Source organism: Pinus tabuliformis, chromosome X (genome assembly GCF_031772625.1).
Source record: "Pinus tabuliformis cultivar Carrire ecotype Pingquan chromosome X, CPIR1, whole genome shotgun sequence".
Lineage (NCBI taxonomy): Eukaryota > Viridiplantae > Streptophyta > Pinopsida > Pinales > Pinaceae > Pinus > Pinus tabuliformis.
In genome coordinates this window covers 640,199,302-640,211,251 of record NC_142308.1, presented here as the reverse complement: position 1 = coordinate 640,211,251, position 11,950 = coordinate 640,199,302, and the positions used below count along the sequence as shown (strand labels likewise).

At 36.2% G+C, this 11,950-nt stretch overlaps 1 protein-coding gene across 1 annotated transcript; it reads right to left on the bottom strand.

Moving 5' to 3' along the window:
* Positions 1-355: 355 nt before the first annotated feature.
* LOC149141617 (GDSL esterase/lipase 6-like) lies at positions 356-1,939 on the bottom strand. The gene is made up of 5 exons (XM_089450782.1): positions 1,702-1,939; positions 1,499-1,617; positions 1,174-1,410; positions 826-1,084; positions 356-761 (listed from the first exon to the last, which is right to left on the bottom strand). The coding sequence occupies exons 1-5, from the start codon at positions 1,937-1,939 to the stop codon at positions 508-510; spliced, it is 1,107 nt and encodes a 368-aa protein (XP_089306908.1). The 3' UTR covers positions 356-507.
* Positions 1,940-11,950: the final 10,011 nt, after the last annotated feature.

Below are 11,950 nucleotides of genomic sequence, written 5' to 3'. Positions count from 1 at the left end.
ATGGGTAGAAATATTTTATTTATTATTACATTTAACTTTATTTATATTATTCATATTTTAAAATTATATAATAAAAAAAGTCTAGATTCCAATATGCTATTATAGAGAGAGGTTAGATTTTATAGATTTTATTGGAAAAGTCATGAACACAGAAAATAAGTACTTTTATAATCTCATACCAATGGTCTATGGAGCAAATTAAAAGGCTCTTGTATTATTATTGATTTTTTAAAATTATATAATAAAAAAGAGAACGTCTATATTCCAATATGCTATTATAGAGTGTAGATTTTATTGGAAAAAGTCATGAACACAGAAAATAAATACTTTTATAATCTCATACCAATCACTTTAATTATATTAATTGTCTACGGAGCAAAGAGGCTCTGTATACAATTATGGCCCACTCAACTACGACGAGGGAAGTTGCAAGTAAACAAATGCTTTAAATCTTCACCACTACCAAATTACAAAGTCAACCAAAATAATGATCTCAGAATCTCCTCTTCAATGTTTGTGCAGCAGTGTTTCGAGATTGAAAGGTGTGATGAAGGATGTTTTCCCTTGCCAAATCTGGTCAGAAACCATCTCATAGATTTTTTCAGTGGGATGGGTTCCATCCCAAAACACATATTTCTCTGGCCGCTTGCAAAGAAAGGCTTTGTACTCTCCACGCTTATTCTTCGGAATCTCCAACCCACAAGACACAGCCGTGTTAAAGGGCCCCGCTCCACAGCAAGCAGACGTCGTGTTTTCAAAACCTGCAATCAAAGCCCCATTTTTGTCCTTCGTCAACAATTCACAAGCCAAGCCACTGAATTTTACCATAGGATTTTCCGTGTTCAACTATCTTTAATACGAAATCATAAGCGTTAACGAGCAGGATCGTTGCTCCGTCTAATTTTTTATTCAGCTGGTCGACGAGCAGCCTGAGATCATGATTATATGCCACAGCCAACCTATTTGCAGTTTCCAGACATCCACCTTTATATGCCTTCATTCCTACGAGCCTTGAATTTGGAGTACAACCCAGAAGAGGGCAGTTTAATGCAATGAAGTTTCTTGCCCCCTTACTGTATAGGCTCTGCAGCATTCACCACGGATAAGAAAATACCCCCAAAATCTAACATAATGGAAACATCGGGCAGTAAACTGATAAAATAAAGTACGTACCAACAAATGTTCATTATATTTACTAAGCAGCAGCTTGACGAAATCCTTAGCACTTGTAGTCTTTTGAAATGTGGTATTCGCCAAATAGTTGAGGCCAATATCATTGCCAACACTGCTAATGGCATACAAGGACTGGGATAGATATTCTTTTGCATAATAAGCTCCTCCAAGCTTTTGTTCTAGACACGAAGAATAGTTGGCGAATTGGCGTATTTGGAGACTTAAAGGGATGATATTCTGCACCGGAAACACCAACAACATTTAATTGTTTGTTTTGAACATGTATATTCAATTGGGCTGAACATGTATCTATTTTTGCACTCACCAAGTAATTTCCCGTGGAATCTAGTAATCCACTTCCGCCAGATGCGAAATTGATACCACGAGAGAAGTTAGATCGTGGGTTCAGATATGGAGGTGGGAACGGCAAGCGTAACTTACTAGCTGTAAATACAAATTTCATATGTATATTAATCTCATTAAAGAAACAAACATAGAACTATCAATAGGTTTGGATGAGGTAAATACCGATGAAATCGAATGCAGTTCGGCCATTAGAGAAACGACCAGTGGGGCGATGGAAGAAGGTCTCTCCGTATGGCGGAAAATTAGCTTTAGCAGTTGTGTTGGCAATGAAATTGTAGGTACCAGCGTCTGCTAGAGAATCTCCAAAAATGAACATGGCGGGGACATTATAGTTAATTGGTGTAGCCAAAGGAAGAGATAAAAGCAACATAAGGGCAACGAGCATTGTTAATAACTCCATCGTAAAGGAATATGATTGCAGCAAAAGGAATCGAGGGAGGCGTGGATGGATGTAGATAAATGAAAACGAAATGCATTTATAGTGAAAGATGATCCAATTTTTAAATAAAAAATTAAGGATGGGGAGACAGCAAGGCAGGCTTCTTAATTTTAAATAAAAAATTAAGAGGATCCCAGGCGTCACTCGTCCCGCCTTGCGTTTACACGCAAATTCGGAAAGATATTGCATGCCCCATTAGGAAATTGCAAATCGCCGGGATTGCCTGGTTGTCGCAGTCGTCGACTGCTGCCCTCTCAATATTAAAACATACAAACGTCGACTTGCCTGTGTCCATATATAACAGGTGGGCCAGGCGCCTGCATCTTGGAAAACGGGGCACTAGTATTTGTTTAAGGTGCTTAAATGCCGACATATATACCAGTGATCAAAATTGAAGGGTAGGTTTTAATTTCATTTAGAAGGGCACATATTCAGGTCTCACTTCTAATTGAAAAGCATAAAAAAAAAGAGCAATTCAATTGACAACAGTAAATTATTTTCAAATTTCTTTTTATTTTTTCACAGTAGAATGGTGGAACCCCATGGATGTTGTGTATAACGCAGGTCTGATACCAACTAATATATATGCATTTACCATTAATGGATAAACATGAGACCTATATTTCTGCTCCAGTTCAGATAAGGATTAATTTTGTAGGAAATTTTTGTGACGAGAACGTTCAAGCCAATATACAAGTAACTCAATCAAATTTAAGTTTAGTGAATGAAAAAATTCAGTAAAATTCTAAACATGTTTAGGATTCAAAAAAAGAGTGTACAAAGGTGTATATGTTTTTGGTATCTCCTTTTTTAATATGAAAACATACCAAGAATTGGGAATCCGGAAATGCGCTCCTCTCCAAGCATAAATCATGCTTGAACCTTGTTTGAGAGGCGTTTGCTAAATGATGAATCTATGCTCCTCTCGAGCTTAAATCGTCATCAAACCTTGCTTTGCGCAGCCTGCAATCACAACCCAGTGAAATTACAGACCTAATACATGGCCCATATTGACATCTAGTCGCTCTCAATTGAAACTACCAAATGTAATGGTATCAAACGGTAATTGTGACATAATAATTAATAAGAACTTCCATCATATGCACAATTAGAAAAAACAACTCAAAAAGACACTATTGTTTTTGAAATGGGAGCAACTTAGAAACTGCCAAATGTAATGGTATCAAAAGGTAATTGTGACATAATAATTAATAACAACTTGCATCATATGCACAATTAGAAAAAACAACTCAAAAGGAAACTGTTGTTTTTGAAATGGGGGTTTCTGAAATGGGATTTAAGTTTTAACCTGAAATGAAATTTACAGATTCAACATTCCTAAAATTCTAATTTCAGAAAAAATGAAATTTAAAAAAAAGGTTGACAATTTGACAGCACTTCTTAAAAAAATTTAAGATATTATTCCAATTTTTTTTTTAAATGACAAAAATCAATTTTTTTTTTTTTTTTGAGTGGTAAAATTTTCTCCCTACTTCTCTGACGTGCCAGAGACCCTTTAAAGGGCTCTGATGTGTTCAATTTTGATCCCTTATATATACCATGACAAGTCTTGCATGGTACTCCGACCGAATCATTATAAACACGTGACTCTATGTGGGAACATGGTTAACTTCGGTAATTCTTATTTTGTTTAGTGTGAATTGGTTTAGAGTATGTGTTTCATTCTAAGAGGTCAGGTTTAGAGCATGTGTTTCATTCTAAGAGGTCATAAGTTCAAAGTTAAAGTATGTATGCTTTCGAAAACTTAGCAGTCAAATCACTGCATGGAGGCGGGTCCCTTGTCTCACAAACAAAGGGGGTTTTGTACACCAATTTGGTGTAGGTTTGTGCGGATTTAGTTTTTCTTAAGTTGAAGATGGAAATCATTTATGGAGGAAAGGGCCTTAAGCAAAATCAAGTTTTGTTCGATTGGCTTCATGGTTAAAAAAATTACTTATCCTCTCAACATATTGATTGTGTGGTTAAGATAGTATTTCTATCTTAGACCAATAGTTGGCGTATTTATATGTGTTTATAATAATGAAAAGTAGTTTTGCTGTGCAAATTGGTTTCACAAATGCATATAGGTAGCTCCACTAGATAATAAGAAACAAAAAATACAAAGATCACTAAAACACCGTTGAAATCTACATCAGGCCACCCATGTTCAAAGTGACATAAATGCCATATTTCCCCACGACCCAAGCACCAGAGAGGAGCAAAATAGAAAATCACAAATATCAACAAATACTTGCAATATTGCACGCGAAGCACACACAAAAATGTCTTTACATCACAATCGCAAGTACAAACCCTTACTACCATAATCTCTAGAATTGTATGACCATCAACATACCGAGATATCCAAAAGGACAAATACCATAGCGACCACCAAAGATATTGAACCCAATGCCCAATATGACATAGAAAAATTCATGAATAACATGAGCATCGAAGTGCAATTAGAAACTCATGGGCATACATAATAATGGAAACTTTGAGCTTCTCAATTCTGCAGACAATCCAAAGAGAATAGCATGCATCTGACATCAATGATTAATCACAACATAACAACACTAAAGATACCTTATATATATATATATATATATATATATATATATATATATATATATATAGGTAATTCAAAATTCTCCATAGCAGTGCACCCACCAAGCATGCACTAGTAACCTGTATACTCACCTGATAGAACAAATGAAGTAGAAACCACCAAAGTGAAAGCATACTTGAAGATGGATGCCCAAAATCGAGAAAAAAATTAGAAGACCATCGAAATCTACTCTTGATCAGAGAAGATGATTTTCAAGTCATGTGAATTATCCACCGAGGGGTCAATAGGATGGCTAGGCACGTCAATGAGATCACTTGAAGCAGAATTTGACACCAAAAAACTTTCAACCCTGGCCAATCTCGAATACACATTGTCCAAATAGAAATGTTGATTCTTGAGCATAAGCTTGTTATCCTCAAGTGAATATAATACATTATAATTCTTGACCTAGTTATCCTTAAAATGTAAACATAACAAGGTATCCATCTACTAGTGAATAAGCAAGAATTCGTGAAATGAAGTCTGTGTTTCCTAAATTTACCAGGATCAGGGATCCTAGTCATGTCTTTGCCAACAATATCTAAATATGAATGATACAGACGTTCACCGGACTCCTTTGATTCCAATAGGAGGATTCCCGTCCTCACTTCTAAGGGAACCACATAAAAAAAGTCCCAACTGAGTCATAAGAAAAAAGATGTAAATTCTTATTCTCAACAATACCTAAGCCTCCTCTTCTTCTCATCATTCTTTGACAAGGAGGCATGAACAAAGTCACAAACGAACAATTTGGACAACCACTAAGTGACCGTCTACCAACAAAACAAGCTAAAGGACGAAGCAATGGACTCGGTAACCTTGACTGAAAGATTATAAAGTCATAACCCATTTGGCACAATAGAGGACCATACCGCAACAAATTATCAAATTCCCCACAAAAAAAGGTATACCACAATAAAATTTCCATTACCTTACGAGGCAGATTAACTGGCACACACAAAGGACAAGAACACACTCAAAACTAGGACTAAGGGCAAGGGGAAATTCAATACATAAAATATTGAGCAACACTAACAATGCAAAACTAGACGCTACCAGACACAAGCTCCACCTCACAGGGACAAAGGATAACCATAACAAAGTATTGATGCAACCAAATCAACCAACTTTGAGAAAAGCTACCCTAATTGGAAAAATTGTGAGCCACACAAAGAGCTCCCATAAAACAAAATAACAACCTTGGATACAATTCAAAACCATTGAAGTAAAGAGATTTACCTCCAAAATCGTTACCAAAGACGTATACCAGACTCGAGTTAAAAAACCATACCATGCAACTACACAATGACACACAACACACTTCCTCGACTCTAATTGACGAACAAATCCAAACTCTAGATCCACAAAGTGAGAACCAAAACACAACAACAATAGAAGAATCTAGAGGAAGGAGGAAGAGGATAATTCCTCTCCTTCAATCTCACACTAGATGTACTTTGGACACCCTAGCACCATTAACGAGAATTTAAAATGATGAGATTGGTAGTGTGCTAACCTAAAACCTCCATCTAGCGATCGCCACGCCTCCCTCAAATGGTTACATTTGTCAAGCATCCCTCATTTTTTCCAATGATCCCTCTATGCACATGTAAACACCCCCATTGGGGAGCAAACTGTCTTTCTCTAGTAATGCTTGGAGGAGCTCAAATCCTTCCACCAGAATGGAAGGGGGCCAACAATCATCCAATATTAAAGCTCTAGACTTACAACCCAAGTAGACCAAAAAATCAGTGATTGTGTTGGTTGATCTCCTGGAGTGCATAACTATCACATAATAAAATTGAGCAAGCAGACCACTTATATGACCAATGATACTCTCCAACCACTAAATCTTAAAAAAATTGCCAAGAGGTTTCTCATTTAATAGATGTTGCATACATTGTATAGCAAGTTGTGAATCACCATCAACCAGTAATAACTAGAAAACTTCACATATTGCTATGTGAAGACCTTTCTCTAATGCCAAAATATCTATTATATTATTGTTATTTGAACTAGAAATCTTCACAAAAAATCTCAATGTAGCTGATTTCCGATCCCAAAGTACACCCCAAAATCTAGCTACCCTTGAGTTCCCTTTAGAAGCTCCATCAAAACTAAATTTAACAAAACCACGAGGGGGAGGTGAAAAATATATACTTGAAGACATGAGCACATCATGGGGACGTTTATTAGAAATAATACACATGTTCTATGATAGATTGAGTCGTTTCAAGATTCCCACCTCTACAACATCATCTTTCCAGTCATCCTCCAACTAAGAAGCTGCAAGAGTGGTTTCCCTAATATTCTGTAAAATCACATCTTTAAGCACTAAAATTTGTCGCTTATTATCCTGAAAAGTTCTAACATTCTGTTTGTCCATAGATTCCAAAGGATGAATCCTGTATCCAATATCCAAGCTCAATTAAAAATAGGGTTTTTAAAAGTAGAAAATTTCCATTATATTAATGTCTCAACTAAATTGTTAGGAATCTGATTATCAATAACAAAAGTGGAGAGAAGAAGGGGCCACACTTCCTTAGCAAACACTTGCGAGTGAATCAAATGCTCCATGGTTTCTTAAACATTCGAACAAAGAGTGGAAAAGGATGGTCCCTCAACACCCTTTTTTTCTTATCTCATCCCAAGTAAGGAGCATGTGCCTTACAATTAGCCATAAGAATGCCAACACCTTAGGCCATTGGAAGCTCAAATAAATCTTAGCCCAAAGACCTTCCCGCTCCAAACTATCATGTCATGCAGTAAAAAAATAAGCTTCTTTAACATAAAACATACCTAAAGGATGATTAACCCAACGTAAAATATCATTATCCTAAGACAAATGAATTCTTCTTTCCAGTAATTCTTGTTGAAAATCCTCCCAAGGAAAATCTTGTGGTACATGTGGCCAATCTTCTTGAGATTTCCACTTCCACCAAGATTCATCATCAAGCTCCCTCTGCCAATAATATTGAATCCTCACTACTCCTAAACCAGATGTAAAGAGTTTCAAAAGATGGAAGTCTACTTTTGCATTGAGCTATGGCATTTGTTGCGATACATATTTCGAGAATAAGGTTGTAGCTCCATTTTTTATTTCCAAAAAAGCATGATTTCTCACTAACTGTTGATTTTCCTGAGCCCATCTCCATATACTTGACCCATTCACACTCAATTCACATTGCAATATTTCTTCCATTAGAGTAATTTTGAGGTCTAAAATGGACCTCCTAAGGAATATTATAAAATAATAATGGAAATAATAAAATAAGGTTAGATTACATCATCAATTTTTAGAGGGAAAAAAGAAAAAAAACGACTTTTTCAACTTGTATTTTCATCTTATCTCCCTACGATTTTACTCAAATTTTCAGTGGGAGGACTCATTGAATGCAAAATTTAATTCCTCATCCAAAGTGTACCCATGTTTCATGCTTTTGATGGAACCTATTACACAAACAACAAGAAATACATCAAAAAAATGTGATTGCAATCATGTTTTTCATGTATTTCTCATTTTTCGTGTAGCGGGGTCCATCAAAAGTATGCAACATGGGTACTCCTTAAATGAGGAATTAAATTATCCATCCAATGAGTGCTCTAGCTCAAAATTTGAGAAAAACCATAGGGAGATAACTTGAAAAAGTAGTTTTTTTTTTTTTTTTTTTTAAGTTTTTAATTCCAAAAATGATGAACGATCCCCCATGGTTCACATCATCATCTTGAATCATATTGGTTCTTATAAACTTGATTTTGGTTTTACATTTTTGTTTTAAGGCCCATTTTAGAACTCAAAATTTCTCTAATGCTATAACATGAGGGGTCATAGTTTTGCGGTCATATTTGCATCCATAATTCTGATCTACCAGTCAACGACTGCCATGATATTTTATCCCCAAAGGTCTCACTAATCATTGTTGCATCACACAAACCTAGCCCTCCTACCCATTTTGGAAAAACTAGAGTATCCCACACCCATAGTGACCAACGTTTAGCCTTATTCGCACCCTACCAAAGGAATTCCCTCCAACATGAAAGATTGAAAAATTGATTTAGGAGTAGGATTAACCAACATTTGATAAAATGTTATGGACTAAAGCTCAAACTTCATGAAGACTAATCTACCTGAAAAATTTAGTGCTTGAAACGTCCAATTGGCAGTGTTATTTGAGAGCTTCATAAGAATATTTTTCCAACAGGAAGATGACTTAGGCTTTAAAACTAATGGCATACAAAGATATTTAGAAGGGAGATAAGCTCTTTGAGACTGTAGCATCCAGGCCAAATGGAATTAAATATTATACTTGCAATTGAAATAGAAAATTCAATATTTCTCATTTTTAACTGACATACCTAAGGCGTCCATAAAAATTGCGATAAGGGAGCAGATCTCTTTCGCTTGTTTAAGGGTTGGTAGACCAAAAATAAAGACATCATCTAAATTTTGTTGATGTGTTATAGCAATATTTGCACCAAATAACCACAACCCTCGAAGCTTCCCCCTACAACAGGAATTCAAAAAGAATCGTCATAGCCCTTCCATAGTTAAGATGAATAAGAAAGGGATAAGGGAACCCCCTACCTTAGCCCATGAGACAGATTAAAGGTACCAAATGGAGATCTATTAAGAAATATAGAGGAAAATGTAGTCGAGATAAGAGATTGCACCTAGGATATCCACTGCCATGAGAAACCAAAAGCATTTAAGACCTTTGATAAATAATCCCAACTGACCCTATCATAAGCCTCCGATAAATCAATAATAAGTATCATTCCAAATTTCTTGATATGTTTTAGAGAAAGAACAATCTCATGCACAACAACAATTCCATCTGATATCTATCAACCCTCTACAAAACTTGTTTTTTCCAGAGAAATAAGTAGTTTCATCAAAGGCTTCAACCGATTAACAATAATAGTATCTTATAAATTATGTTACACAATGGAATCAATCTGAAACCACTAGGATCATCTGATTGTCTAGCCTTAGAGACATGGGTAAAAGATGTAGCATTCAACCCACTCCACATACACTACCATTTTTGAGATTCCTTAACAATATCATGAATCTCGTGGTCCAAAAATCTCTAACCAGCCCTAAAAAATCTGAAGTAAATCCATCTAGACCAGGCGATTTATTTCAAGGAATTTCCAAAACCACTTTCGCCACTTCTTAGAAGGAGATTGGTCAAATTAAAGAATAATTCTACTCCTTACTAACAAGTTTAGGGATGCAAGTAGTAATCTTATTGATAATAGACCGACAATTATAAGAACTCTCTATTAGAACGCCTTATAAAAAGTGATCAGTTCCTCCTCAATCTCCTAATGTAGCATCTCTCTCTTCAAATCCCTACCACTCAATGAAAAAATTTAATTAGTATGTCAATGTTGAACCCTATACTTCTGAAAAAAATTTGAGTTCTTTTCACCATAGTTCAACCACTAAACATGATATTTTTGCCTCCACAAAGTTTCTTCATGTTTTCATCTTGTCAGTAGCTTTTTCAGTGTGATCCCCTCCTGTACTATCAATTCATAAGTATGTCATTGAAAAATCATGCGTTGTTGAGTCTCGTGCATCTAAGATTCCAACTGTTGTTTGTCTTCCAATACATGTCCAAATTTAGTCTTGCTCCATAATGATGCAGGAGCATTCAACCCAAGAGAAAATCATTGTATTTTAGTAGACATAGGGGGTCATGTGTTCTAAGGAAGTTGGATTCCTAAGTGATGAATTAATGTAATATTTAGGCTTTTAGTGAGTAGGATAGGAATTAATTAGATGTTGTGAGGATGTTGTAAATTTTCTCGAATTAAGGAGAATATGACTGGTTAATAATGACAAGAGAGTTAGAAGTCAATTATAACTCTTAAGGTTGTTTCATTATTCGAGGAATTAGAGAGGACTTTTAGGAGTCAATTTAGTAGATTAAGGGTTGAACCAGAATTAGTTCAACAGAACCTTTCTGGTATAAATATAAGTCTACGGACAGAGTGTGAAGGAGGAGGAGGCCATTGATATTGAAGTTCAGGCCTGTGAGATAGAGGGACTCGATATGTAATCAATTGTTTATACTTGTTTATACTTGTTTATACAGAGGTTTATCCTAGAATTGTGTAAGTGTGTGAATCGAGTATTTAATGATTGATTTATGTGTGAATTCCTAGGTTCTGTAATAGAGGTTGCAGGCAGAGTTTTGAAGAAATACATAGAGGAGGAGAATGATTAAGAGGAATCATAGTGTGTCTTTGAATCCAATTGAATGATCAGAGTGAAGCTCCAAGGAGACTGCGATGTGAGAATCCGTAGAAGGCAAGCTGAGGAGAGAGTGCATAGTAGAAAGGTGGAAGGACGAGAACCTTTGAAGAAACCCAAACCATAGTGAAAACGCTGAAAATAGCATGAAACATAAGCAAAGAGAAGAGTGGAGAAGTACAGAGGTGATGCACAACAATCATTGGATCTCATAGATCAATAGTCCAAATCATGTCGCATGGAGTAGAGTGAAACATCACATTGGCAAACCTTAACGAAGAAAGGCAGGCTTATACATAAAAGTGGTATTTCGGGTGAGGTAGAAACCATAAGTGGTATTTAGAGGAGTCTGCTCGATCCCACTAGCCGAGTGACACATAACGATAGAGGAGAGAGAGAAAACCGCTTTTTGGGTGGTTATTCTCTATGCCTGTTGTCTATTTGAAATCATCATAGACGATTGGATCTACTAAGTGTAGATCAACGACAGAGGACCGTCAAGGACTTTGGAACGGGGAAGGATCTCGACCATTGGATCGAGTGCCATATCAACGGTCAAGATTTCCTTGGAAACCATTGGAATGAGATTGGAACGACCCTTTTAAATTTAGCGATAGCGATAGTGATTTAATCGCAACCATCGGATCAGAAGTCATATCGACGGTCCCGATGGGATCGCTAATCGTATTTCGGAAGGTCAAATCGTTGGTGGCAATGGAACGCGATACACCGATGGCCAACATGCCGATATTGATGAATCACTAATCGGAGATCAGAGAGATTAGAGTTCGGAGAGCGTTGTGAAAGGAGTGGTGGAATAGAACCAATGGAGTTATAGTGGCGGTGTATAATAATTTGAGATCCAGAATATGTTCACATATTGTAGGCAGAAGTTAGAGTGTGTAGTGTGACTGCGGAAGACCGATATTATGATTGCAATAAAGGTGTAGCATCGATATCTGTGTAGAGGTTTTACCAAGGTGGAAAAGGTATGTTTTGTGTATATTTCCTTTGTAAATGAATTATAAAGGATTAAGCACGGGTATATGAAGTTTCATATATAAGTCCACCATTATCAAAAGATAAAGGGTTTATAATGCAT

Coding starts and splice junctions, on each gene's coding strand:
- LOC149141617 (XM_089450782.1), bottom strand. CDS start 1,939: ATGGAGTTATTAACAATGCTCGTTGCCCTTATGTTGCTTTTATCTCTT. Junction 1,085..1,173: donor AATATAATGAACATTTGTTG/GTACGTACTTTA, acceptor TGAATGCTGCAG/AGCCTATACAGTAAGGGGGC. Junction 762..825: donor TGAACACGGAAAATCCTATG/GTAAAATTCAGT, acceptor CTTTGATTGCAG/GTTTTGAAAACACGACGTCT.